Source organism: Stylophora pistillata, chromosome 7 (genome assembly GCF_964205215.1).
Source record: "Stylophora pistillata chromosome 7, jaStyPist1.2, whole genome shotgun sequence".
Lineage (NCBI taxonomy): Eukaryota > Metazoa > Cnidaria > Anthozoa > Scleractinia > Pocilloporidae > Stylophora > Stylophora pistillata.
The window spans coordinates 14,500,060-14,523,815 of NC_142525.1; the positions used below are offsets into that span (position 1 = coordinate 14,500,060).

At 38.0% G+C, this 23,756-nt stretch overlaps 1 protein-coding gene across 3 annotated transcripts in view; it reads left to right on the forward strand.

The window, feature by feature from the left end:
- Positions 1-220: 220 nt before the first annotated feature.
- LOC148726760 (proto-oncogene tyrosine-protein kinase receptor Ret-like) overlaps positions 221-23,756 on the forward strand; it is a 37,035-nt gene continuing 13,499 nt past the window's right edge. The window contains exons 1-7 of one of the 3 annotated variants that reach the window (XM_088727710.1): positions 221-377; positions 599-985; positions 2,926-3,195; positions 5,437-5,676; positions 11,283-11,383; positions 12,035-12,093; positions 12,225-12,424. In XM_088727710.1, coding sequence (XP_088583836.1) covers positions 320-377; positions 599-985; positions 2,926-3,195; positions 5,437-5,676; positions 11,283-11,383; positions 12,035-12,093; positions 12,225-12,424 — 1,315 coding nt within the window. In that variant the 5' untranslated portion in view covers positions 221-319. Of the gene's footprint in view, positions 378-598; positions 986-2,925; positions 3,196-5,436; positions 5,677-7,585; positions 8,470-11,282; positions 11,384-12,034; positions 12,094-12,224; positions 12,425-23,756 lie in introns of those variants that run through there. The other 2 variants (XM_088727709.1, XM_088727711.1) reach the window with 2 other exon arrangements.

Here is a 23,756-nt window from a genome sequence, read left to right on the forward strand (position 1 = left end):
GAATAATTTTTCTATTTCATAAGGTAATGTTATATATTTAATTGAAAGGCTTCAATAGGTTCTGGGTCGTGTTTAAAACAACTTTACTTATCAATCGAGGATGTCAGTCTTTTCCATTCCAGATTTTACCCATATATTCTTAAACCAATCAGAACCTTCGTCTAAAATGCCGTCATTATTGAATAGCCAATCAGTTCTCGTGATAGTTCCAGCCTAGTATATAGCTACTGGTGCGGAGTTACAGCCTTTGGTTACTTGTAGCGATGATGTATTACGTGGCCTAGGTTACACATCTTTGGGCATCAAAGACATTTCTAAGATGATTCGTCATTTGAAATTTATTTTTGTATGGATTTCACTCATGCCTCAACTCACAGGTATCGCAGTTAACCTGCATTTGTGCTGATATTTTCAGTGTCTACTTTCTTCTTTCGTATCAGACCTCGGTTCACTACTATGCTAAATTAGGATTAATTTTAAATTGACAGCAGCAGATTGTTGAACCTTAAAGATTGTTAACGATATTTTAATTCAAATTAGAGGAAAGCTATTCTTGTTTCAGTGAAATCGAAAGCATGATTTATCGTTCCTCCTCCAGATAGCGGAAGTGTGACATGGAATGAACCTACCCCGGTTAAGACAACATCGAATCCAGCTGAAGTGCTCCCCCCTGGCATTGTACAGGTCTATGAAGGGTCTTCTGCCACACTGAACTGGAGCTACAGCCTGTCTTTAGGTCTAGGTCTTGGTGGTTTCTTGAGATTTAGCAATGTTCGCATAGTCAACATTAACTCGGATGGTTCAGCTGGTCCTGTCAGTGACAGTCTTCAGAAACGGTTCAGCGTAAGCTCAGCTCTAGGAAGAATATCTCTGTCTATCTCTGCAGTGACTGTTGCTGACGATAAGGCCGATGGAGAATTTAGCTGCGGTTTACTTGATACCAATAGTGATACTTGGAGACGAGCAATTCAAGTTCAAGTCCTAGGTAAGATTAAAAGTGTTGCTGACTTTAAGAGAGGCACACCCTAACTGTAAAATATTATTATCCACATGTCATATTTGGCTTAGTTGAAGTGTTAGAGTTTCTCAGTGCAATAAACTGACAACAATCCTTTCAACGAATTCATTTAATTAATTGGACTTAATGTTGCTAATGTTGTGCGTGACACATCTCATCTTAGGGTAGGTTTCAATGGCACACTTTACTGTTGTCACGTGTCCTATACAAACTATATGAGGTCTGCAAAAGGAGAAATAATCCCATGTGGAAGAAACAACGAATATATGCAGTAAGGGAAAAACTCAAAATTAAGATTCACGTTTAGATAAAGGAGAATAAATGGATAACTCATCAGAGGATTAAGATATCGAAAATTTCCTCACAGTAATCTTATGTATTCATAATAACATTGAGGCAAAACAACATATAAACTGCTGTGTTATACAAGGATTTTCAGCCCTGAAAAAAGGTGCAGCAAGTTGCAAAGAGATTTGTTAATTTTCTCAGGGGTGTTTGATATTGCCAATCAGATGTTGTCATGTCACTTGCCTTTTGTGCCACTCTGTCATGATGATAAATGAATGGAAAAGCCTTCACCATTCCTAATCAAATGTGTTTTGTCGAAAGTTATCAGACTTTGGCAGTTAAAAGAAAAAAAGGTGAATGATAATTTCTATTTCAACGCTCTTTTTTTTCAACTTAAAAGCAGCTTAAGCATGCCACTGCAAAACTTAGTGGATGCTGATAAAGTGTGAGCAGCGCTAATCCCTTTTGGTGAGACTATTTGTCATTCTGGGTTAAGGACTTTACTTCTTGTGCCTGTCAGGCTTTGTTTTTGCTTGGACTTCTCTCCTTTCTACCTTTCTCTATTCACATTCTAGTTTTAAATGAAGAGAGAGAGAGCAAAGATCTCCACCAGCAACCGAAGTTAGCAGATGGTTATGTGATTGATATTCAAGGATAGAATGTTTTGCCAGAAGAAATCCTTTCAGAAGTCATTTATGTTGACATGCTATAATTGGCTATTCACTCTTTGAAAGACTCAATAATTCAGTTCTAAAATGTTTTTTAAATAACTGGTGTGCATTTTAACATTTTTTGAAATTTTTTGGAAATTATTGTTAATATTATAGTAATGCATGCTTAGTTTGACACGATAAAAAAAGGGAAAAATTGCATAGGGTTAGTCAATTCCACATAGTAACAATTTTGATGTCAAGTTTTAAGCCGCTTGAACTTGGTACAGCAATGCCCTTTGATGTTTCTGGTTGTGTGCCAGCAAGGAAATTGCTTATGAGTGTAAACCACAAGCCCTTATCCAATTCAGAGAGATTTTTTTTCATTTCTCTTGGAATTTCTCTCAGAATTTCTTGCTTTGTTTTATCTTTCTCCATTCACATTCTAGTTTTATATGCAGATGTTTAGCAAAGGTCATGATATAGAACTGAAAGTAGGAGATGTTTTTTGCAATGAAATCAAGAACCGAGATGTTTCGCTGCAAAAAAGAAATCTCAGCAGTGACTTATGTTCACAATATAACTGGCTACATTGTATTGACATTTTGCCGACCTAAAGCCCCTAAAAATTATTTCAAAAAATGTTTTTTGTAAATAGCTCCAGTGAATCTGAATATTAATTTTCACAAAACTATTTCCTGGAAACTGTGGTTAAAATATTAATGCTCAGTTAAGGCTGAGAAAAGGATTCCAAGAAATTAGTTACCTTTTGAAGATCCACCAAATTTTTTAAGGCAGACATTTGTGCATAGTGAAGCACTCATTTCTTGTTTTAATTGCACAATCATAATGTATGTGAATTTCATTTGCATGTGGAAGGTTCACATGGGACATTTAGAACTGTAGCAAAAAATGTACATGCCTTTCAGTTATCCTTGAAGTTTACTTGTGATTGTTTGAATGCCCCAGTTCCAACAAACATCTCTGGATTTAATGGTAGTACAACAGTTCTTGAAGGCAACAACTTGCAGTTAACCTGCGTAGCAGTGGGTAGACCAGAACCAAACATCACCTGGACCAAAGAGGAGACGGGGAACCAAGGAAATACTGATGTGTTATCTAAAGGAAAGGTGCTGACCATAACAAAGATCAGCAGGAATGATTCAGGAACATTCAACTGTACAGCATACAATGGTTTTGGTAAAGCAGAGAGCCAAACAGTTTACGTAAAGGTTACTTGTGAGTATGCATTGAAAAAAATTTGACTATTAAGTAAATGTTGAACAGAGATGCATTTTCCATTTATCTCTTATGTTGTAATGTGTGCTGTCAATTACATGTACATGTATTGATGTTTAGCTAGGTACATCCATGCAGGGCTCCCAGTTAAATTTTTTAAAAAATGTATTTTTGGGGACCTTTAATTGTGAAATGGTTTCCATAACCAAATTTGGTTGTGTTGCATGGTCGTTCTGATTTCTTGTTAATAGATTAGGCCCTCTTGAGATGCCATTCCATAAACTCAGGCTTCATGTTTCATCTGGGTTTCCAAATACTTGAAAACAATAGGAGAAGCTTGTGCTTTCATCAGTTTTCTGGTGTTTGGAAACCATGATGAAATGCTTGCCCATGTTTATGAAATATTACTTCTTGGTATTCATGTGATGTCCTCAGAATTAAAATATAAGGAATTATCAATCCTTTGGAGATAAAATAGTTTTTAGAACAGCTGAAGACTTACCTTTTCACAATTTTTCAGTTTAATGGGGTTTTTTTGTCTAGTGATAAAAGTAAGGTTGAATTTTCTACACTTTTGCATGGCACAATATTATAATGACAGCCGAGAATGCTGTCACTCCGAGTAAAAAAAGGTGACTTTTCTGATGAGATTTTGTAATTTGAACAGTCCTTGTGAGAGACTCATGGAGTACTCATGGAAATGTCTACAAGCCCTTAAAAAACAACTACAAGCTTTTTGTAGCAAAACTCAATGACAAATGTTTTTGTTAGCTTTGGGCTGCCATATTTTTACCCCTCGTGGTGTCTCCATAGCAATCCTTATAAATTGTAGTTAAACATTTCTTCAGATTTCTTTTGCATAATACATCGCACAGACCTGAATCATTGCAAGACTGTTTGAATAGTCATCTTATTTCATCTCTTTAATTCTTGACTTTATTTGTTGAATGGTTTTGATGGTCATGTGAGTGTCACAGTGAAAACCAGCAATCCCTTTATAATTTTTTATAAAATAATGGAGTTACATGTAGTAGTTGGTAGGAGGATGAGAAAGGCGATGATGATGCTAGAAATATGCAGGATATACTTGGAACTGCATGGCCCTTTGTCCAGAATTTTACTTTTCACAAATTTCAATCTTATGTGGTGTAACTAAGTGGAATCGACATGGTTTATAACTATAATTATTTGCTTGCTTCTGGTTGTGACGCATCCTGAAAATTAGAAATACCATTGAAACTTTTAAGAATAAAAAGCCTCCTGAAAACATATTCATGTTTTCATTGCTTGGAGAATAGAAGTGTTCAGACAGCTTGTGTACTCTTTGAAGATTACAGACAGTGGTACCTTAAGCCTCCTAACACAACATTAACTTAATTTCAAGAGGGGTTTACATCAACAGAAGTCAGCAAATACCTCCCAGAACACAGTAGCTTAGGGGTTTCACTAAGCCACTGTCTGTGTTAGCAAATATGTTCAGTTGATGCTTATTTCAAAATATTAAACAATCCAGTTTAACATAATTATATGGTAAGGTCTGAACCCAAAGATTTGAAATCTCATCTCAATAGTTTACCGAGTGTCAATCTGAAAAGGTTTTTTGTTAACTTTATACATAGACAGCGATATAATATCCTGACGTTTCGGCGACTTCATGACGCCATTATCAAGGGTACAAATGAAAATAAAATGAACAAATGCAAGTTCAAGAGTTACAACTAATTTGCATAGGGTTACAACTAATTTGCATAGGACCTCCCCTATGCGAATTACTTGTAACTCTTGAACTCGCTTTTGTTAATTTTCTTTTCATTTGTACCCTTGATAATGGCTTCGTGAAGTCGCCAAAACATCAGGATATTATATCGCGCGTTTTTACCTGTCTATGTATTACTAAATCTTTGTTAATATGTTTTTTGTTTAATTCTTGAATATTATGAAAATTTAATTACCAATAATATATTAAACATGCATCACTCTATGAATAGTCAGAAGATCATCCAGTTAACATCCAGACAAAAGCAGTTTACATATAATTGGAATCACACTATAAAGAACTTTTTGCAAACCCATGTAAATCAGCCCAACTACATAACATCAGACTAGAACAAGAATACCCTTTTGTTTGTATTGTACTGGAATGGTTGGACCCCATTGGGTTTGAAGGCAATTCACTCAGATGCATCTTTTTGTAGATGTTGTTTGTTAATCTGATTTGTTATTTTCCATTTTGATTTACAGATCCAGCCAAGATTCTTACCAGTAAATTTCAAGCTGAGTATATCGTTGGTTTGAACCAAAGTGTCACTCTTAACTGTAAAGCAGAAGGGAAACCTCTGCCTACACATGCTTGGACTCCATGTGGATCAGGACAAGTTTGTGACAAGAGTACACTTGATCTTTTAAATGTCTGTAATGATGTCAACTATACCTGTGAAGTGGCCAATATACATGGAAATGATTCAAAAACTGCCAATGTTTGTAAGTTACATTGCAGTCATGAATGCATTATACAGTTGTACTGTAGCTTGATACATGCACCAATGTGACATTTTAGGTTGGGTTCTCAGAGTTGAACTGGGGGTTAGCCTGTGAGGTTGCAGAGGCCCAAATCATGCTTCCACTTTTTCTTGGTGCATATTTATCTGTTTTTGAATGATTGCATCTGAGTAAAATATTGATGATTCTATCACATGTGAAAATACAAAGAAAGCAGTACAGTAATTTTAACTTCAGGTGCTTTATGGGTGCGAGTATCATAAGTAGGGCAAACAGCTATAACCCCAGGGTTTCTGAGAAACTGCAAAAACTATAATTGTGTTGGATTTTTATTTGGGGGGGGGGATTACACTGTAGAATGTTGTTATAAATATAAATATAATATAAAAGTCTTTATTCCATCATAAGATAAAACTACATATCTTATGTTACAATGAATTGGAAAAACTACAGAAATCTACATACATATTATGAATTAAAAAGTATTTCGTTACAATAAATGGAGCTTAAATATCAACCTATTTACGAAGATGTTCATAAAGGGCTGTGTATTAATTTTCGGGCGCACGCAGCCTTTTTTCCTAAGATTGTGTACATATGTCTTTTGGACAGGAATGATGTCTTTCAGGGGGTGGCAATCCGTTGATTTTAGTTTCTTCAAAATGTTTCGGTCTTGTTTGTTTAAAAGGTTCTTGATAAAAACTGGAAATGAGATAAAACCGCATTTATGACATCGGTCTAAAAAACTTTGTGCAACCGTAAGATCGGACTCAGATGCCCCATAGACTGAAAGTGCATAGCTAAAATTAGCCAAAACAATGGATATAAAAAGATGATCAATCTCTGCCTGAGAGTAATGTTCCTTTCTCAATGTTCGTAGGACGTGTAAACACTTGTTTGCTTTGACAAGCTTAGTTCTTACATGCTCATCAAATTTTCAGTCACTCTGTAAAGTTACTCCTAGTAAAATGAAGCTATTACATTGGGGAATATTATTAATTGGAGAGTAGAGTACATTATGATTTTCTTTCAAACAACCAGCTCTTTACATTTGCAAGGGTCCCTTGCGAACTGAATTCCCAGTTTTCTGGGAATTCCTTGGAATTCCTAGGAATTCCTAGGAATTCTCAAAAATTCCCAACTATGGAAATAAGCTCTGATTTGAAAAGCTTGGAATTACTAGGAATTTCTGGGAAAGGAAGGTTCCAGTTTTGTGAGGACTTGGAATTCCTAGGAATTCTCAAACATTCCTAACTATGCAAATAAGCTCTGGTTTCAAAAGCTTGGAATTACTGGGAACTTCTGGGAAAGGAATGTTCCAGTTTTGTGAGGACTTGGAATTCTCAGCTATGCAACTACCTTTAAGTTAACAAGGGTGGAATTATTGGGAATTTCTGGGTATTGAATTTGAGGCAAATTAAATAGCCCTGAAATCCAAATAATTCCAAGAACTTCTAAATACCTTGAATGTGAAGGTTATAAGATAAGGAGTAATTTTAGAGGCTTAAAAATTTGGTTCAATGAAAGATGTGCTAAACAGAATGTACCAAGAGATGTAAATACCTGAACAATTTGTTTATCATGGAATTTATTATTTAAAGTAAGTTTTAGTAAATCCTAACATTAACATGCATTTTTTCATAAAGCAGCAGTCAATTATATTAAGTACAAATTGTCAATTTAAATCCAATGCACTCATACCACAGATTTGCTTTCTAACCTCAAAGGCTTCTTGGATTCCATAATCATAAAAAGTTTTTATTGCGATGCAAAATGACTCTCATGTCCGCAGAATTGTGCCAAAATCATAAAACATAAACATAAATCATAAGCAGGGGTCAATGCTTCGGAATATGCACATTCGTTTGTAGGCAAGAATTCTAGCATACTCTAATCGCTTCCTTCTCTTGTACAAATGTTTCTTCGTTATGAGATGAACTTGACTGTTGGCACCGCTTTTAAGCTCAGTGGATTAGCGTCAAAGATCTAGACTTAAAGGAATCGAGATGGCCGCGAAATGGACGGTGTCGATGAATGCTTGTTATGGTCCAACTTCGTCGATTTGGGTATTGGTACATTATGATCATCTAGGTAGTTCTTATACTTCATAAGGTGGTATCCATCGGTTATAATAATGAAGGTAAAACACGTTTGTAATCACATTCAAAGAACTTGTGATTGCCTTGTGTTGTTTCTCACCTTTGCCGTGAACACAGCTCAAGTCAGGGTTTCGAGTCTTTGTTTCCTCGACAGCTTTCGGCCACAAATCGTGCATTTGTAGTACGTTCGATTCTTCTCGATTATTTCTACATTGAGTGAGTTCATATCATTATTTACATCATCTTCAAACCATTGATCTATTAAATGAAACCATCGTCAAGAAGCCGAACCCTGCGCGTTCTCTTAAGACTGCAATCGGGCAAGCCAGCAGATTCTCTTTACAAGCCAATAACAATTCCCAAAATATCCACGTGATCATGCCCGTGGGTTGTAGACAAAGAAACCTTTATTTGGCGCTCATCTTTGAATGTACTTTTCATCCGTCGATCGCTTGTGCGTAAGTTATTTCTTTTCTCGACTGTTTTGCAAATACGACATCTCTAAAGATGGGTTTTACCGTCGTTCAATGGGAAAACGAGAATAGCGCGAGTGTTAAATTGATGAAAAGCAAGTTGTCGGCGCCGTGAAGCTAAAAGAAGGGACATTAGAGTTATCGACTGGTCGGTACAAGGGTCGAGCGGCCATTTATAAAGCTAATGATTCTGAAAGTTTGTGGTGAGTACAAATTGCAATATTTGGTACGTGATCAAAACTGAGAATCGAATCGGTCACTTGCATGCCACAGTTTCTTAAGCTTACGCTTTACAATTAAATAAATCTATCAGTGAGCTAAAGGTTTCAGGATTATTTGAGTCGCGTTTTAAGCATGCTGCGAGCCCAGCAGAAAAAGACAATTACAGCTGCTTAGTCTGCAGTTTGGGATAACTTCATTGCAATTAATTATTACAATTACAACAAGAATTTGATTAAAAAATCAATTATTTAACTGTAATTAAGCCTTTCACCCTCAAGAGTGTTCAGTCAAAATTGAGAAGAAATCTCTCAATTTCAACTTGCAGAATCAGCAAAAACAAACAGCAGAGCATGAAGATGCTGCTTGACAGCTTACATTTGAATTTTAACACACAAGACTTATCCAAAGAAGTTACAACTACATTAAATTAAGTCAAAGCTGAGTGATACTACTATTTATTGCAATAGAAATAACCCAAGTTATTGCATTTCATGAAAAAGAATCAACAGATTTTATTCACAATTTGTGTCAAACCAAATTTAATAATTCACTTGGACTATTTTAAATGAATAGCTGTAATTGAGGACAATTTTTATGAAGTTTTCAAGAAAAAAAAAGAAATTTCTTCCTAATATTACTACATGTTCATGTTAATATATAATAGCAAATTTTTAACCGCCACCCAGTTAGCTCAATGGATAGTGCGCTGGACTGTTGTGCGGTAGGGCGAGGGTTCGAGCCCCGGCCGGACCAACACTCAAGGTCTTAAAATAATTGACAAGAATTTGCTACCTTTCTAGAACATCAAGAAATGGTTAGATATTCTAGTCTTCTCTGATAGGGACGAATAAATGGAGGTCCCGTCTCCTGCAGGGTTGAGGGTAGGAGACGTTAATTTCCCACATATGAGATAACTGAACGTGATGGATGTCCTATCCCCTGGGTTGGGATGGGTGGGTTTACTAGGCCTGCAGTAATTGGCACAAGCTGTTGCGGTGTCCCTGCTGGTTGGCGAAGCTAATAAACTAAATAATTAACTGTAAACCTGACTTGAACATGTAAATAAATTTCATTGATAATGCATGTATTTATTTAATATTAGTTGCCTTGAAGTTTTCCTAAAATTCCCAGTAATTCTTAAACATTCCTGAAATTACTAAAAATTCCTAGGAATTTCCAGCAAGTTTTTAGATTCACAGTATTCCAGGGAAGTCATTCAGGTGCTCTGAGTTGGAATTCCTAAGAATTCCTTGAAATTCTCAAGAATTCCTAGGAATTCCCAGGAATTCCTAGGAATTCCAAGTCCTGTTGGCTATAAACAAGGAATTTTTAGGAATTTCTAGGTTTTTTTGGGAATTCCTAGGAATTCCTGGGAATTACGCACCCACACCAAGCAAGAGTAGAAAACCTTGGAATTCCTAGGAAATCCTAGGAATTCCATGTTCCAATTACCGTGAAAATTCACACCTTTGTTCCTAGGAATTCCTAGGAATTGTTAAGAATTCCTAGGAATAGATTCTTAGGAATTCTTAGGAAAATCCTAGGAATTCCTAGGAATTCCTACCTTTAATTCGCAAGGGGTTGCAGCCCATTCTATTGTCTTTACACCATGTTAAGAACTGTCCGACTAAGTCGGCAGACGGGTCACTATTCCTAGTGATAGGCGAAAGAATAGTGGAATCATCGGCATATTTAAAAAGCACAGGGCAACCATTAAAAAAAATCTCCAAATCGTTCAAAAATATATTAAAAAGATACGGTCTGCTTACACTACCTTGTGTGGTTCCTCTATTGACAGATTTCCACTGTCCTAAAAAATTATAACTAACAACACGTTGTCTTGCATAGAGGAAACTACGATACCAATTGATAATGTATGGATTTAGAGGTAGCTGTTTCAGTTTGGCAGACAAAATAGCATGGTTCACAAAATCGAAAGCCTTGCTGAAGTCCATGGTAAAAATTTGCACTGCGCTACAGTCACTACTATCTAAATACTTGTATGTCTGGTGCTGGATAGCGAGCAAGGCATTTGTGTAACTACCCGCCTGTCTATATGCAAATTGGGTGTGGCTCAGGTTGTTCTCAATGACTGACTGTGCTTGTGTACGATACACGACCTTCTCGAACAACTGGGCAATAACGAGAGTAACATCAATACCACGGTAGTCTGAGTCCTCTATAGGCATGTTCACTTGTTTTCTTTCATGTTGTTTTCTTTCATCTTCTATTCATTGCATGCTGAGAAGCTTTTTTACATCGATTTCACAATGCTTTCAAAAGCTAGAGCAGGAGAATGACATCTTGTTACCTCTCGACATTCACCCGATGATCTACTTGTAGTTTGTAAGTAGAAGATCAGTCTGATATGAGTGACTGTGTTACCCTAAATTGTTTCACTTAAATTAAAGAAATTTTTTTGAAACTTTAGTCTGACTGTCACTCTCGTTAATGCTGAAGAGAAAAGGCCAATTAATGGAGTATGTGTATTTGATTAACAATATCACAAATCGTCATTTGGTAAACAACTACTACATTCCACCAATGAAAATAATGATTAGGAGTTAACTAGTGCCCAGGATCACGTAAGCTATGGTAAAAATACTAGTTGTTCTTATAACAAGTGGTATACCAAACAGAAAGCAACAGACTCCTCAATTGGCTGGGAAAATAAGGTGAAATAACCTCAGAAGGGGCTCAAAGTTTCCAGAAATCCCATTTTGCTAAGGGAATACTGGTATCAATAAAAATTTGTAGTAAGTCTTTTAACAATGATTTTTCTCCTACTTTTCAGACATTGGAGGAGATGTGATTAACACAACAATTATGCTCAAAACTGAATCTTGTAAAGATGGACTAAGCAAATCGTCAGTAGAAGAGGCATTTAAAAAAGAGGTAATTTTATGTGCATATAACCTAGATATTGCCTACAAAGCTACAGTATTCATAAAATATCTACTGGATGTCTAAAAGTTTGTGCCTGTGTTGAACTTCACTTGATGTGTTAAGTTTTGTATTATAATTGTTCTGATTTTTGATTACTCCAGGGTCAGAGAGTGATGTGCTGGTTGTGTAATGATGAAAAGGAAATTCAGCTACTAGAGAGAATGTGTGTTAATGTTAAATCTACAGTGTTTCTAAAATTTCTAGGTTGCACTCAGTCTGTCAGAGTTCTTTAAAATCGTGAGCTTAAAATGCTCTTCACAACCTCCATGATTATTCGTTTTTTGCTCTTGCTCTGTATTTAGGGAAATAATTGGTTTGGTGCTCTTTTGCCAAAAAATATGAGGGTAACAAGAAGAAGAATTAACATTCATTCATTGAAGTGGCATCTTTGAAGAGATGGACTCACTAAGTTGCTCATAGACTCAGTTGATTCTGAGCTGATTCTCAGCAAAACAGCCATGTTCATTTTAGTTAATTAGTACATAATAATTATTGTGTGTCTTTGTTGTTTGTTCTTATGTATGTCTACAATACAGGTACACAGGTGTGGTACATTTATGCTTATTTTTTTTGACAAATGATTGAAATTTTTACTTGCAGCTTAAAAATGTTTTTGCTGATAAACATGGTTATGAAGGAATGCAGTCAATAAGTGTGGGGTGTGTAAATTATTAAGATGATTACCAGTTGCTCTCATTTATATATTTTGAAGTTAAATTTTTTTTATTTCCTCTTGTTTTCTGTTTCGCAGTTCATGTCATTCTAACCCTTGGTTGTTGTCTCTCCCAAGGTGTGAAAATAAAACTGTTGACCTTGCACTGAAATTCAATTCCACTACAAAGGAAAAAAATGTGATCACAACACTTATAAATGCTACAGTTAAGCAAGGTAACAAACTGGGAGAGTTCAGTGTGTCTGGTATAAAACGGAAAACATGTCCAACAAATGTACCAGTAACATCTCCACCACCAACTGACAGCTCCTCTGAAGGTAAGTCTTCATAATACTTTCTATGATAGTTTCCTATGATGCCTTTGCCCTCTACTTGGTTGAAAGCATGTTTTTTGATGTGAAATATGTTTTTGAAAGTTGCTGTAGTTAATACAGTATTGTTACTGTCAGTAGTGGGTCTTAACACAGATCTGAAAGCTTGGTATATGATAATATTGATAACAATGAAGACAACAAGTAATAATATTACAGTGAAACCTGAGTTTTGCGACCACCCCAAACGTCACGCAAAAGTGGTCGTTAATGACAGGTGGTCGTTTAAGCAGGTTTGTGAGTGACGCCATCAACTTGAAATTTTTTTCCGGCATCCACGATACATATATATATTTAAATTTGAATATACAGGTACAGATAACTTAGTCATACAAAACACAACAAATCAATCATTTTTGATTAATGCTTTTTATTAAAACCATAGGATTATAATTATACAACGCGTGATCTATCGTAATGGCAGAAAAAAGTTTGTAACTTTGGACTGTTTTGCATGCTTGTCAAATTTTACTTGCTCTATCGCGCTTTTAATGTTTAACAAAGCGTCTACAACTTCAGGCTTCAAGTTATTTTGAAGCCGAATTGTTTCAGTTCACGAACCATTCTAGCTGCTTCCTTGACCGTGATCTCAGGAGATTGGTCTTCTTCTGAAGTTTCGCTTTCTTGTTCTTCATCTTCATCAGCATCTGATTCAAACCCATTCTTGGCTTGTTCGATCAAACGCGTTTCCCAATTTGGATCAGTTACTCCATCACAACTTGTCAACAAAGCATCATCCTGATTGGCATATTCTTCTAAGGTAATGCCAGTTAACAAGGGTAGAATTTCCTGAGCAGTAACGACGTCTTGACTATCGCCTTCGCTCTCGGCAACCTTGTCTACACTAGTTTCCTAAAATCACGCATGGAAAGTTTAAAATGTGCTTCATATATGTTACTTGGGGTACATCTACGGATTTATCGTTCTCAATCACTTACGAAATAGTCAAAGGCAGTAAATAGCCATGAATTATAAACTGATAATGTGTGCAGAAAACTGCCTGAAACGTGCTTCGCAAACTGTAAGCGACAGTTATTTACGCAAACCATATGCTAACCAGAGTGCTTGCGAGTACAGTGCCAGGACCCCGTTTCAATACACGATGATTGTCAATTTCAGAGACTGATTCTTGAGTTTCCAGCGGTAGAAAAAAGTGATCGTATCATAAGCATGTTCATCACAATCCGAGCATTAATAGCGAACGTTTTACTCGAGATGTTGTGCGAAGAGAAAGTGTATGCGTGCCCCTCTCTTTTCCTTCCTATATACAATGTAACTAAATTTAATTGAAGTAATTTTGTATTTAGTTTTCTTTCATTGGAAATTTTTATAATTATCTTTTTCTCGCATTTATCTTTTTCTTCTAAGGTTTGGAGAAATAAATAGATTAGATTAAAAAAAGATGAAAAAAGTGGCTCCATGTGTTGGTGAGACGAACATCTCCTGTTGTTTGAACACATCGAGTAGAAAGCATGAAAAGTAGGGCTAAAATCAATTTTAATAATGAAAAAGAACAGTTCTGTCTTTTCGCAGTTGAAGTAAATCCATGAAACCCGTGCGTCTGTTTCACATCACACCTTTGCGGTTCCTTATTTAATTCTCAGATGTTTGACAGGTTCTCACCAGGAGGTGTGCGCACTCTGATTGCGCTGCATCATGATCGTAAAACAAAAAGTGAGTCATTTGCATCCTGACGCATTCGAGTAAAATTCTTTGGTGGTGATGAGGTAGCGTGAGTATACTTGGATAGTAATGGGGATTCACTGTCTGTTGCCGCTCTTTCGAAAGTTAAAAATTTTGACGGGCCTGCGCGACTCCTGTCATTCCTCTATGACGAATTTGTTCGTAGGAGACAACTGACGTGATTAAAACAGACTCGAAACTGCAATCTGCTAAAGAATCTCGACACGAATGGCAACAGTTATAATTATTACACTCACAGCCGATGGCGGAATGAATAATATCAAAGTTAGAAATTATTTCCTAGATGCAAGTTATTTAGCAGGGACTCGACCTTTGACATACAAACGCATAATAAAGAAACAGAGACTTGCTAATACACTGTACATGAACTTTTTCTACCAAGCGAAAATAAAAGAAGCCCCACTCCTCCCAAGAACAAATTTGTCTTGCTCCACACGCGCGCGCACAGAAGAAAATATTTAACCTTTTGTAACAAGAATCAAAGTGGCCATGCAAATCTTTGAAGGGCCTCAAACTACGACTTCAACGAATTTGACCTCCTCAAAAACCAGTCTCAAATTGCATGCTAAAAAAACAGTGCTGGCGTTTCTCCTTGAGAATGATAGAATACGCAACAAATACTTACAAAAAATACTTCTCCACATTCACAATAATTATATCGAATTACATTACCCATAGTGAAAGGAAGAGAAACAGCTTAACTTTTGTGAAATGTTCAGTCAAAATCTGCCGATTTCTGTTGCTTTTACCGCCATTTTGAAAATAACACTACCACAATTGTAGCGCAATTGGAGGGCACGCGCTGCTTGGGTTCTCACATGACAACATTGTCAAAATCAAATTACTGCATCAGAGTTATTTGAAATCATGAACTTTGCTAACTCAACCTCATTGTATTTCAAATTTCGGAAAGGGCATTACATGATTTCTTATGGTAAAACCACGCATCTTGCACTGTGCGGGATTTTTTTAAATAAACAAAGTAAACCCTGCGGTAGTTATTGGAAGAGTAAATGTGACCGTCCATAGGACTTTGATGCTAAAGGTGATAGCACGCTCGGAACACGCTTCCACTTTAGAACAAAGGAAATCAGTTTTAGCACGCTTAAAGTGGGTCCAAAAGCACACTTCATTACTTAAATCTTTTGTTTCATAGAACACACTAAAAACAAATAAAGCGTGACCTGTCGAACAATGTAGCGTGAGCAGTTGAACATAGAAGCGTGTTAACCTTCGAAAACAAAAGCTACCGTGCGAGACGACACAACACACTTAGCGTGCGAGATTGCACGCAACAATTAGGCTAGTGTGTCCACCGTGTCAAAAGAACTTTAAAAAACCACTGGCTGAAGTGGTTAAATTGAATATCGATGCATAGTTACTTACCATTCTTGAATAAGCCTATTAACGAATAATAGTCGATTCTGCTTGTTGTCAAGCATAAGCTTATTTATTTCATTTCAACCTTCCGGCATACACCAGCGATCTTTTTTTTTTTTTGAGCATAAAAGACGATGAGATTCAGTAACTCATTGGTTTTCGCAGTTCCTTCGAAGAAGTACTCTTTAGTCGGATTTACAGTACCCGACCAGTGTGCTTTGCTGTTTTCGATCTTTTTCTCGGTCATAAACATCGACCATTTCAAGTCTTGTGTATTGTGTTGTAGATATATTTTCTCGGACAAACGCAAAACAAATCTCGCGTGGTAGAGTTTGGAGAATATTTTTGAGCGGGTGAATAGCATGATGACCAAAAGTGTTGTTTGGTCAAAGTAAACACAAGCACGCCATGCCAGGCGCCAGCTTTGTCAAATTTCAGTTCCAGTGTTCGCGCAGATTTTACTCTAATGATTTTGAACGGTAATTTGAAACCTAAGAAAACGCTGGTGCAAGCGAAAGTCACAAGTATTTATATAAACAGACTATGCGCTTCTACAAATTTTCAGTTGTCTTTGTAGTTTTGCTCGCTAATTTAAGATTAACCTTTTCCAAACTCTCAGCCTTCATTTCCAAGAATTCCACCGCGCTAAAATATCACGGAAAGTTCGGAGTGTCTTAGGGCTGGGAATAAACATAAGCCGCGTTTGGTGTCGCGAGCATTCCATAGTAAGAAAAACATTCCTTGCTAGATTCTTGCTGGTTTGAAGAGGGGGGCTGTTGTCTGACTTGAATCTCGTTCGTGTCTGGCCATAAATTTTCGAACGGGAGGGCTGGAATATGGCCCGATCAGACGCGCTCGGCGGCACAGATGTGTCGCTCTGTTCTTGCTCAATTTTCGTTTGTTTGTCTTGCTCGTGTCAACTGAATCATCGCCATGACTTGTCATGTTTGATTCTCGTTGATTAGCTTATTTTTTATGGCTGGTGTCTCGCCGAGAATTTTTTGTACGAGGCGCGCCATCAATCCCACACTAAGCGTGCGATCGATCGCACACTAAGCGTGCTATCGATCGCACAGCTACCGTATCTAGCAAATATGGCTCCAAGGACATCGATAGTTGCAGTAGTGGTGGTCATGGGAAAGACTTTCAACCATTTTAAGTGACTATCAACAATGATAATAAATTGTTGACCCTTTGCTTCAGCAAAGTCTACATGGATTCTTTGCCAGGGCTCAGTAGCCCAAGACCAGAACAGCAGAGGAACTGATTTAGGAGTGCGTTGGGTATTGACACAGTTTTCACAAAATCTGACTCTGTCTTCGATGTCCTGGTCAATACCAGGTCATCAGACAAATGATCTGGCAAGTGCCTACATATGACACATTCTAGGATGGCACTCATGCAACTCATCTAGCCGATGCCCTTGTAGTTTGAGAGGAATAACCACACGCCTGCCCCACAACAAACAGCCGTCTTGTAAGGAAAAATCCTCCCTACAATTCCAATAAGATTTTATCTCGGAATCAGGACAATAATTTGGCTAACCTGAGGAGGTGTACTCGTACACTCTACCAAGTTCCTTGTCTTTCTTAGTAAGGTCAGCAATTTCCACAGCAGTTACAGGTAAGCTACTGACGGCTGTAGCAAACACGTAGTGTTCATCGGGGTCAGGATCCTCTTGATCTCTGGTCTGAACAGGGAATCTGCTGAAGAAATCTGCATTTGCATTGTCTGCATACCTTTTATAGACAATGTCATAATTATACCCAGACAAAAGCACTGCCCATCTTTGTAACCTCGCAGCTGCTATGGGAGGAATGGCAAATTTAGGACCAAATATACGTGTCAGAGGTTGATGGTCATTGAAAAGGGTGAATTTTCTGCCATAAAGGTAAAGATTGAAGCTTTTGATCCCAAAAACTATGGCTAACCCTTCCTTTTCTTATATAAAGAACGATCCTTCGCAGTAAAGCACTATTTAAGCAATAGTTCGAATCCCGTACAGGCCTGAAATTTTTTTCAGGTCTGATTTCCACTATTGCTTAAATAGTGCTTTACTGCGAAGGATCGTTCTTTATATACGTCTCATAACCGCAGTTCACTCATATGTTTCATATGTTTGTTGTTCTTCCTTCCTTTTCTGTTTGGGCATAATTTCTTTCTACGATACTGAGGGTACTGGATGCGTATTCAATGGGTTTTTCAAACCCATCCTCCAGTCTATGACTCAAAACTGTTCCAATGCCATGTGGGCCAGCATCAACACTCGTATAAAGGGTTTACAGGGATCATAGTGGATCATTACCTGATCACTTGAGAGTACCTCTTTTGCCCACAAAAAGGCTGCTTCACAACTTTCACTCCAAAACCATTTAGTCTTGTTACCGAGGTACTCATGCAGTGGATGTAATTTGGATGAAAAATCAGGAATGAACTTGGAGTAATAATTTATCATACCCAGGAAAGATCTCAATTGAGAGACATCTGCAGGCCTCGGTGCTTGTTCTATGGCCTCAAGCTTACTCTTCACAGGACTAATACCTTGTTTGCTCAAAGTGTGTCCCATATACTTCACCTTTTCTTTCAAGAACTGACGCCTAGGCCCACTAAGCTGTACATTTTGTTTAGGTAACTTGCTAAATACCTGTTTGAGGATGTCCAAGTGTGCAGACACTCCACCGGATGTAGCAACCAGTATGTCATCAACACGTACCATCACTCCTTTAATCCCAGACAAAAGGGCATCCATGACTCGTGGAATTGAGGTGTAGCTGTTTTCACACTGAAACACAAACATTTTGACCTAAACAAACCTTTGTGTGTTTTGACTGTCAGTAACTCTGATGATTCATCATTAAGAAACGATTGAGGGCACTAGTTAGGTCTATAACAGAAAAAGGTATCAGGGGTAGAACCATCCTGAGATAACATGGCAAACATATCATGCAAATTAGGCAATTTGTATGAATCATCATCAATGCATTCATTCAGTGCTTTATAGTCTCCACATACCCGGATAGACCCATCAGCCTTGGGAACATGAACTACTGGACTAGCCAAATTGCTATGAGATACGGGCTACAATAATCAATCCGCACCGTCCTATATCAATGATCTTGTCAAATATAAGCCTTTAAATTCATTTATTCACTTATTCATTTCCTGTCATGACCTGTCCATGACAGGAAACCTGAGCAATGACCAACTTCAAACAATGAATAAAATTGGCCTTGAGGCCCTATCTCTGCTATCACGTGCAAATCATGAGATTAATGTGCACAGGAAACAACTTATGAAGTCAAACGTGGGAAGGACTATACATACCTATGCTCCTCCCAGATCACCTTCTCTGACATGCTCTTTGGAGACGACCTCCATAAGCAACTGAAGGATATTGGTGACCAGAACAGGATTGGTGCCAAAATCCAACCAAAAGACTACAATTCTTATGGTAGCAAGTACTCTCACAGGAATTCCAAAAACTTGAGAGGCCAGGGCTTCAAGCGCTGGAAAAGGAAAGAAGGTCAAAAACAGAGCACAAAACATCGGCAAGAGTCGAAATTGACCCAGAAAGCTCTAATGACCTGGTAAGTGACGAATTTTGATATATTATATCTAAATTTGTAGCTAACTAGAGGCTCCAACATATGGGAGGTACTCATTCCCCACAATGTAATGATATAGCAAGGGATGTCATGCTCCGGTGTAAAGAACGAAGCTTAAAACTGTCTGTTTTCCACATGCCTGGCATTCTTAACACTGAGGCTGACCAAGCAAGCCAGTAACATAACAGCAACACTGAGTGGTCCCTTGCTCTAGCCTCTTTTCAACACCTTACATATGGGGAATGCTACAAATAGACATGTTTACCTCTAGACTAAACCACAAAGTCCAGAAATATGTAGCCTGGAAACCTGACCCAAGTACCATAGCGATTGATGCCTTTACAATTGACTGATCACAATATCAACTAATATACTGATTCCCACCTTTTAGGTGAAAGTAGGGAAAGCCCTAGGGAAAGTCCTTCAGAAAATTCAGTAGAACAAGGTGTCTGCAATCCTGATAGTTCCCTTTTGAGAAACTCAGTTTTGGTACCTGCAACTACTTCACATGCCTCAGGACAAACCAATAGAGATAATAAAGAACAGGAAACCACTGACGCTACCTCACAATCCCGAGGAAATACACCCTCTTCACCCAAAACTACAACTCCTTGGCTGTCTTGTGTTAGGCTAGCCCTGACAAAACAAGGCTTTACAGGCGAGCCACTTGATATTATACTCCAGTCCTGGAGAACAGGGACTCGCAAAGAATACCGAAACGTCAGCTTTTGTAATCGTTACGGTGGCCAATTTACCACTTCAACTTTGTTGATATATCCAAGTTATTTCGTTACTCCCACCGACGCAGCCCCAAACAGTTTCTTTTGAAACTATCAGCCCTTAATACCAAACATACGTTACCGCATGGGTAAAATTCTGTGAGGAGCATAATGTACATCAGATCAATCCAAGCCTTCAAAGTGCTCTTCAGTTCTTGTCTCACTTATCTAAGTGTACTGGATACAGTACTGTGGGAACAGCAAGAAGTGCATTGACTAGTACTTAAGATATGTATACATGTAGCTCAGAATAAACCAACTGAATTAGCTGGGTAAATGGTTGCCAATATAGAGGTGAGGAAACTGTGGGAGTAGCTTTAGACCAAATTAAGGCTAGTAGTGTATATGTTGCCCATGAATACAGGATTTACCTAAAGGAAGTAGCAAGTAACTTATACACAACAGGATTCGGCTGAGAGAAAAGTCTGGTAATGAACCAGTGAAAGGAAACCAAACTAATGTAGGAAATTAACCCGAATGGATCTTACAACTCTAATAAAAATAGTTTGAAAATTAAAACTAAAAAGGACTAATTGACTTTGCCATATTCGTAAAGCCGGGCAAAAATAGCAAGCCATCGATCGAAGGTTGGTTTTCATTTAGTGAAAGAATCGAACTTTCAAAGCGAAAGACTAACGGAAGGCAGCCTACCTGTTTTTGGATCCTGTCTGGCCGCACGTGGTTTTGTTTTTAGTTTTGTATTTATCGGCAGCTAACCGAAAACTCCACCTTTGCAGGCAAACTTGGCTGAGTCCAGGATGTAAAGTGACACAGTGGGGTTTTTTTCCCACCTCTTCGATGACCATTTCTTGAGAAAGGCACTCTACACACTCGTCAATCTCTGCACAACACTGAAATTCGTTGGGGTTCTGTAGGTATTGGGAGTTACATCTGCCACATTCGCACCTGAAGAATCGTACATATACAAGGAGCATAGCACATGTATAGGAACGACCAGGGGAGAACGACATAGTTCGAATAACATGAGCATGGAACAGCATAACAATGGCCGTCGAAGAACGCGAAAAACACTCACCACGAATTCAGAGGTTGTATTTCTTCATAACGGTCTTGAAGCTTCCTTTCAAAGTCAGCCTGGATTTCTTGCATTTTCTCATACTCAGAAACCGTCTCTTCACTCACAATGGGCTCGTCCACGTAGGGTTTGAATGTATCTGGGTCCAAGGTTTGGTCTGTTGGCGACGCTGCGGTTTGATTTGTGTTTGCTTCTTTGTCTTCAATTGCTTCAATCACGTACGGGCCAGGGATGTAATTGAACTCCGAATCATCTGAGCAGTAGCTTTGCTCCGAGTCTGAGTCACTTTTAGACATTTGGGCTACAATATCAGGCCAAAATCCCAAACAAGTTGCTGTTAATCACTACTTCTGCTTTTTATAGTTTGCATTATCGAGATAGCGGATCGACGTAACAACTCTGACTAGTGCCAGTCCACTTTAGGTGCGGTTTCGACCTCGAGAACCGCGACTTCCATAGTAGGTTTCACGGTAGCCGACGCCATCTTGAAAGTAGGGCTCGAATTCTCGGAGGAACTGGTACTAGTAGGGCAAAATTACAGATCGTTATCAATCGTCACCTTTCTTCTTGCTTTTTTTTATGGGCGGGCACGATCGTTGCTGCATTGCTGGTTGCGATAATGATAAGCGTAATCCTAAGAAACTGTGCAAGAGAAGCCATGTACAACATGTAATTTTCCATGCTTTTCCGGCAGAAGTAAAAAGAAAACAACATTGGATATCTCAAGTGTCTAAAGGCCTAGCGAACTTCAAATGGGGAAAACAAGTAAGGATTTGTTCCAATCACTTTGTAGATGGAAAACCAATGCCTGAACACAGCTTTCCAACCCTATTTCTGTATCAGAGAGATTTGAATGATCAGTCTCCGAGAAAAAGAGCAACGGCACAACTCCTTTTTTTAAAAAAGAACAGGCAACACATAGCTTCTGAAAAATTTAGTTGCAGTTGTATGCAGTTTTTCCCAGTGCTGAGCTGAAAATCCAATTTTCTCAATTAGCAAGTCCTTTGTTGTCCAAACAACAAAATATGTCTGCTTGGCTTGTGCTATGGCCATTACCATTGCTATTTGAGAACAGTACTCATGGGATGTTTTCAACTTAAAAGAAATCAGTTCTTCTGTAACTCTCAGAAATCATCTGATCTTTTATACTGTAGAGACATTTTGCTTATATAACACTCAGACCACAACATTTACAACTGAATAAGCCATCTGGAGAAGCTGCCAAGAATGCTTCACCTACCTTTACAAGAAGTCCACAAGCTTTCACACAACCTAGATCACAATCATGATTTTGAGTCATTACAGCTATAAACTGTTTTATAGCTTCTGCCTCATGTGCTTTACCCCACTTAACAGCGTCCACATTACTAATATCAATTCCATGTACTATTTTATTGACAAGGGGAGTGTACTTAGGTCTGACTTTTTTTCTTTTATTTATTATTGACTCTGTCTTTGCCATCACCTCATGTGCAATGGATGCTGTGATGCGGCAAAGTCTTTACTGCTTCCATTCATTACTGCACTCTTGGCCTCTTGTGTCTTCTATTTTTTTTTTTTTTTTTTTGTGCAATAGTTAACTGGATATACTCAATAAATTATTTTGCTAGTTCATCTGTGAAGTTCTCGGTATTGTTTTTCAAAGAGAGGAAGTCACCAGCCGCGTCCCTTAAACTTGGTGGTAGCTCTTCAGTAACAGATGCATGTAATGAGTAAAGAACACAGGCATTTGGATTGTTAGCCTTAATGTTCTGATACAAAAAAGATACTTGATCATTGGTTATTTGTCTCTGTTCAGGATGCCTCGGATCAAACTCTCTTTGGGCTTGAGAATTAATGGGTGTTCTAGTCTTCTTGTCTTCTTTGTGTTTACTGTCATTCCGAATAAGTAGGTCACATATTCGTCTAGGCTCTACTTGCTTATGTGTTCCTCGGTTCCAGCCTTCAGGTAAAGAAGTACATGCAGGGTTTGAATATCCTTTCTTGTATGCAAAATTGATTTATACAAAACAGCAAGAATGTGGTTGCAGTTCAGGTTTGTCCCAGCTACACATGTACACCAAGTACTCAAAATGGAGTTGTTATCAAACAAAATCCAACATTTGTGGGGTTGATCACGTATTTTAGTGGACGGAGTCACGTCACCTTTAATTAAAATCTTGTTCCGCTGGTCAGGGAACCAATAAGAATACAAACATCCAACAAATCCACTTTCAAGTAGCTATATGGTTTCTCATCTTGTACCTGCTGATATATTCAGTCTCGACTGTTTTGTTTTTTAGGATGACTGAGAAAACCTTTCCTTCATCCAAATCGGGCCACGTCTGAACATTTTCCTCCCATTTATAAGCTGAGATAGTATTTGGGTCCTGAGCATCAAATTTTAGAAGCCGACGTTGGTATTCTTTCTTTAGGTCTTTGGATGTTTTTTCTTGTGTAAATTTGATCGGTACATTAAACCTGTAAGCACCAAAGGCTCGAGCAACGAGTTCAGCTTTACGACCTGACTTTGAAAACCCTCGAAGCCCAAAATAATCTTGAAGAGAGCTTACTGTTATTCTGAGAAAATCCTCAAACCGCTATTTTTCATCTTCCATTGCAACTGATTATAAAAGAGAAAACTTTCTGTCAAAGAAAATCGTGGCCAAAGTTGGCATATTTATTATGATAAGATTGCTTTGCCCTACTAGTGCCAGTGCCTCCGAGAATTCTAGCCCTACTTTCAAGATGGCATCGGCTACCGTGAAACCTACTATTGCATTAAAAAATTGAGG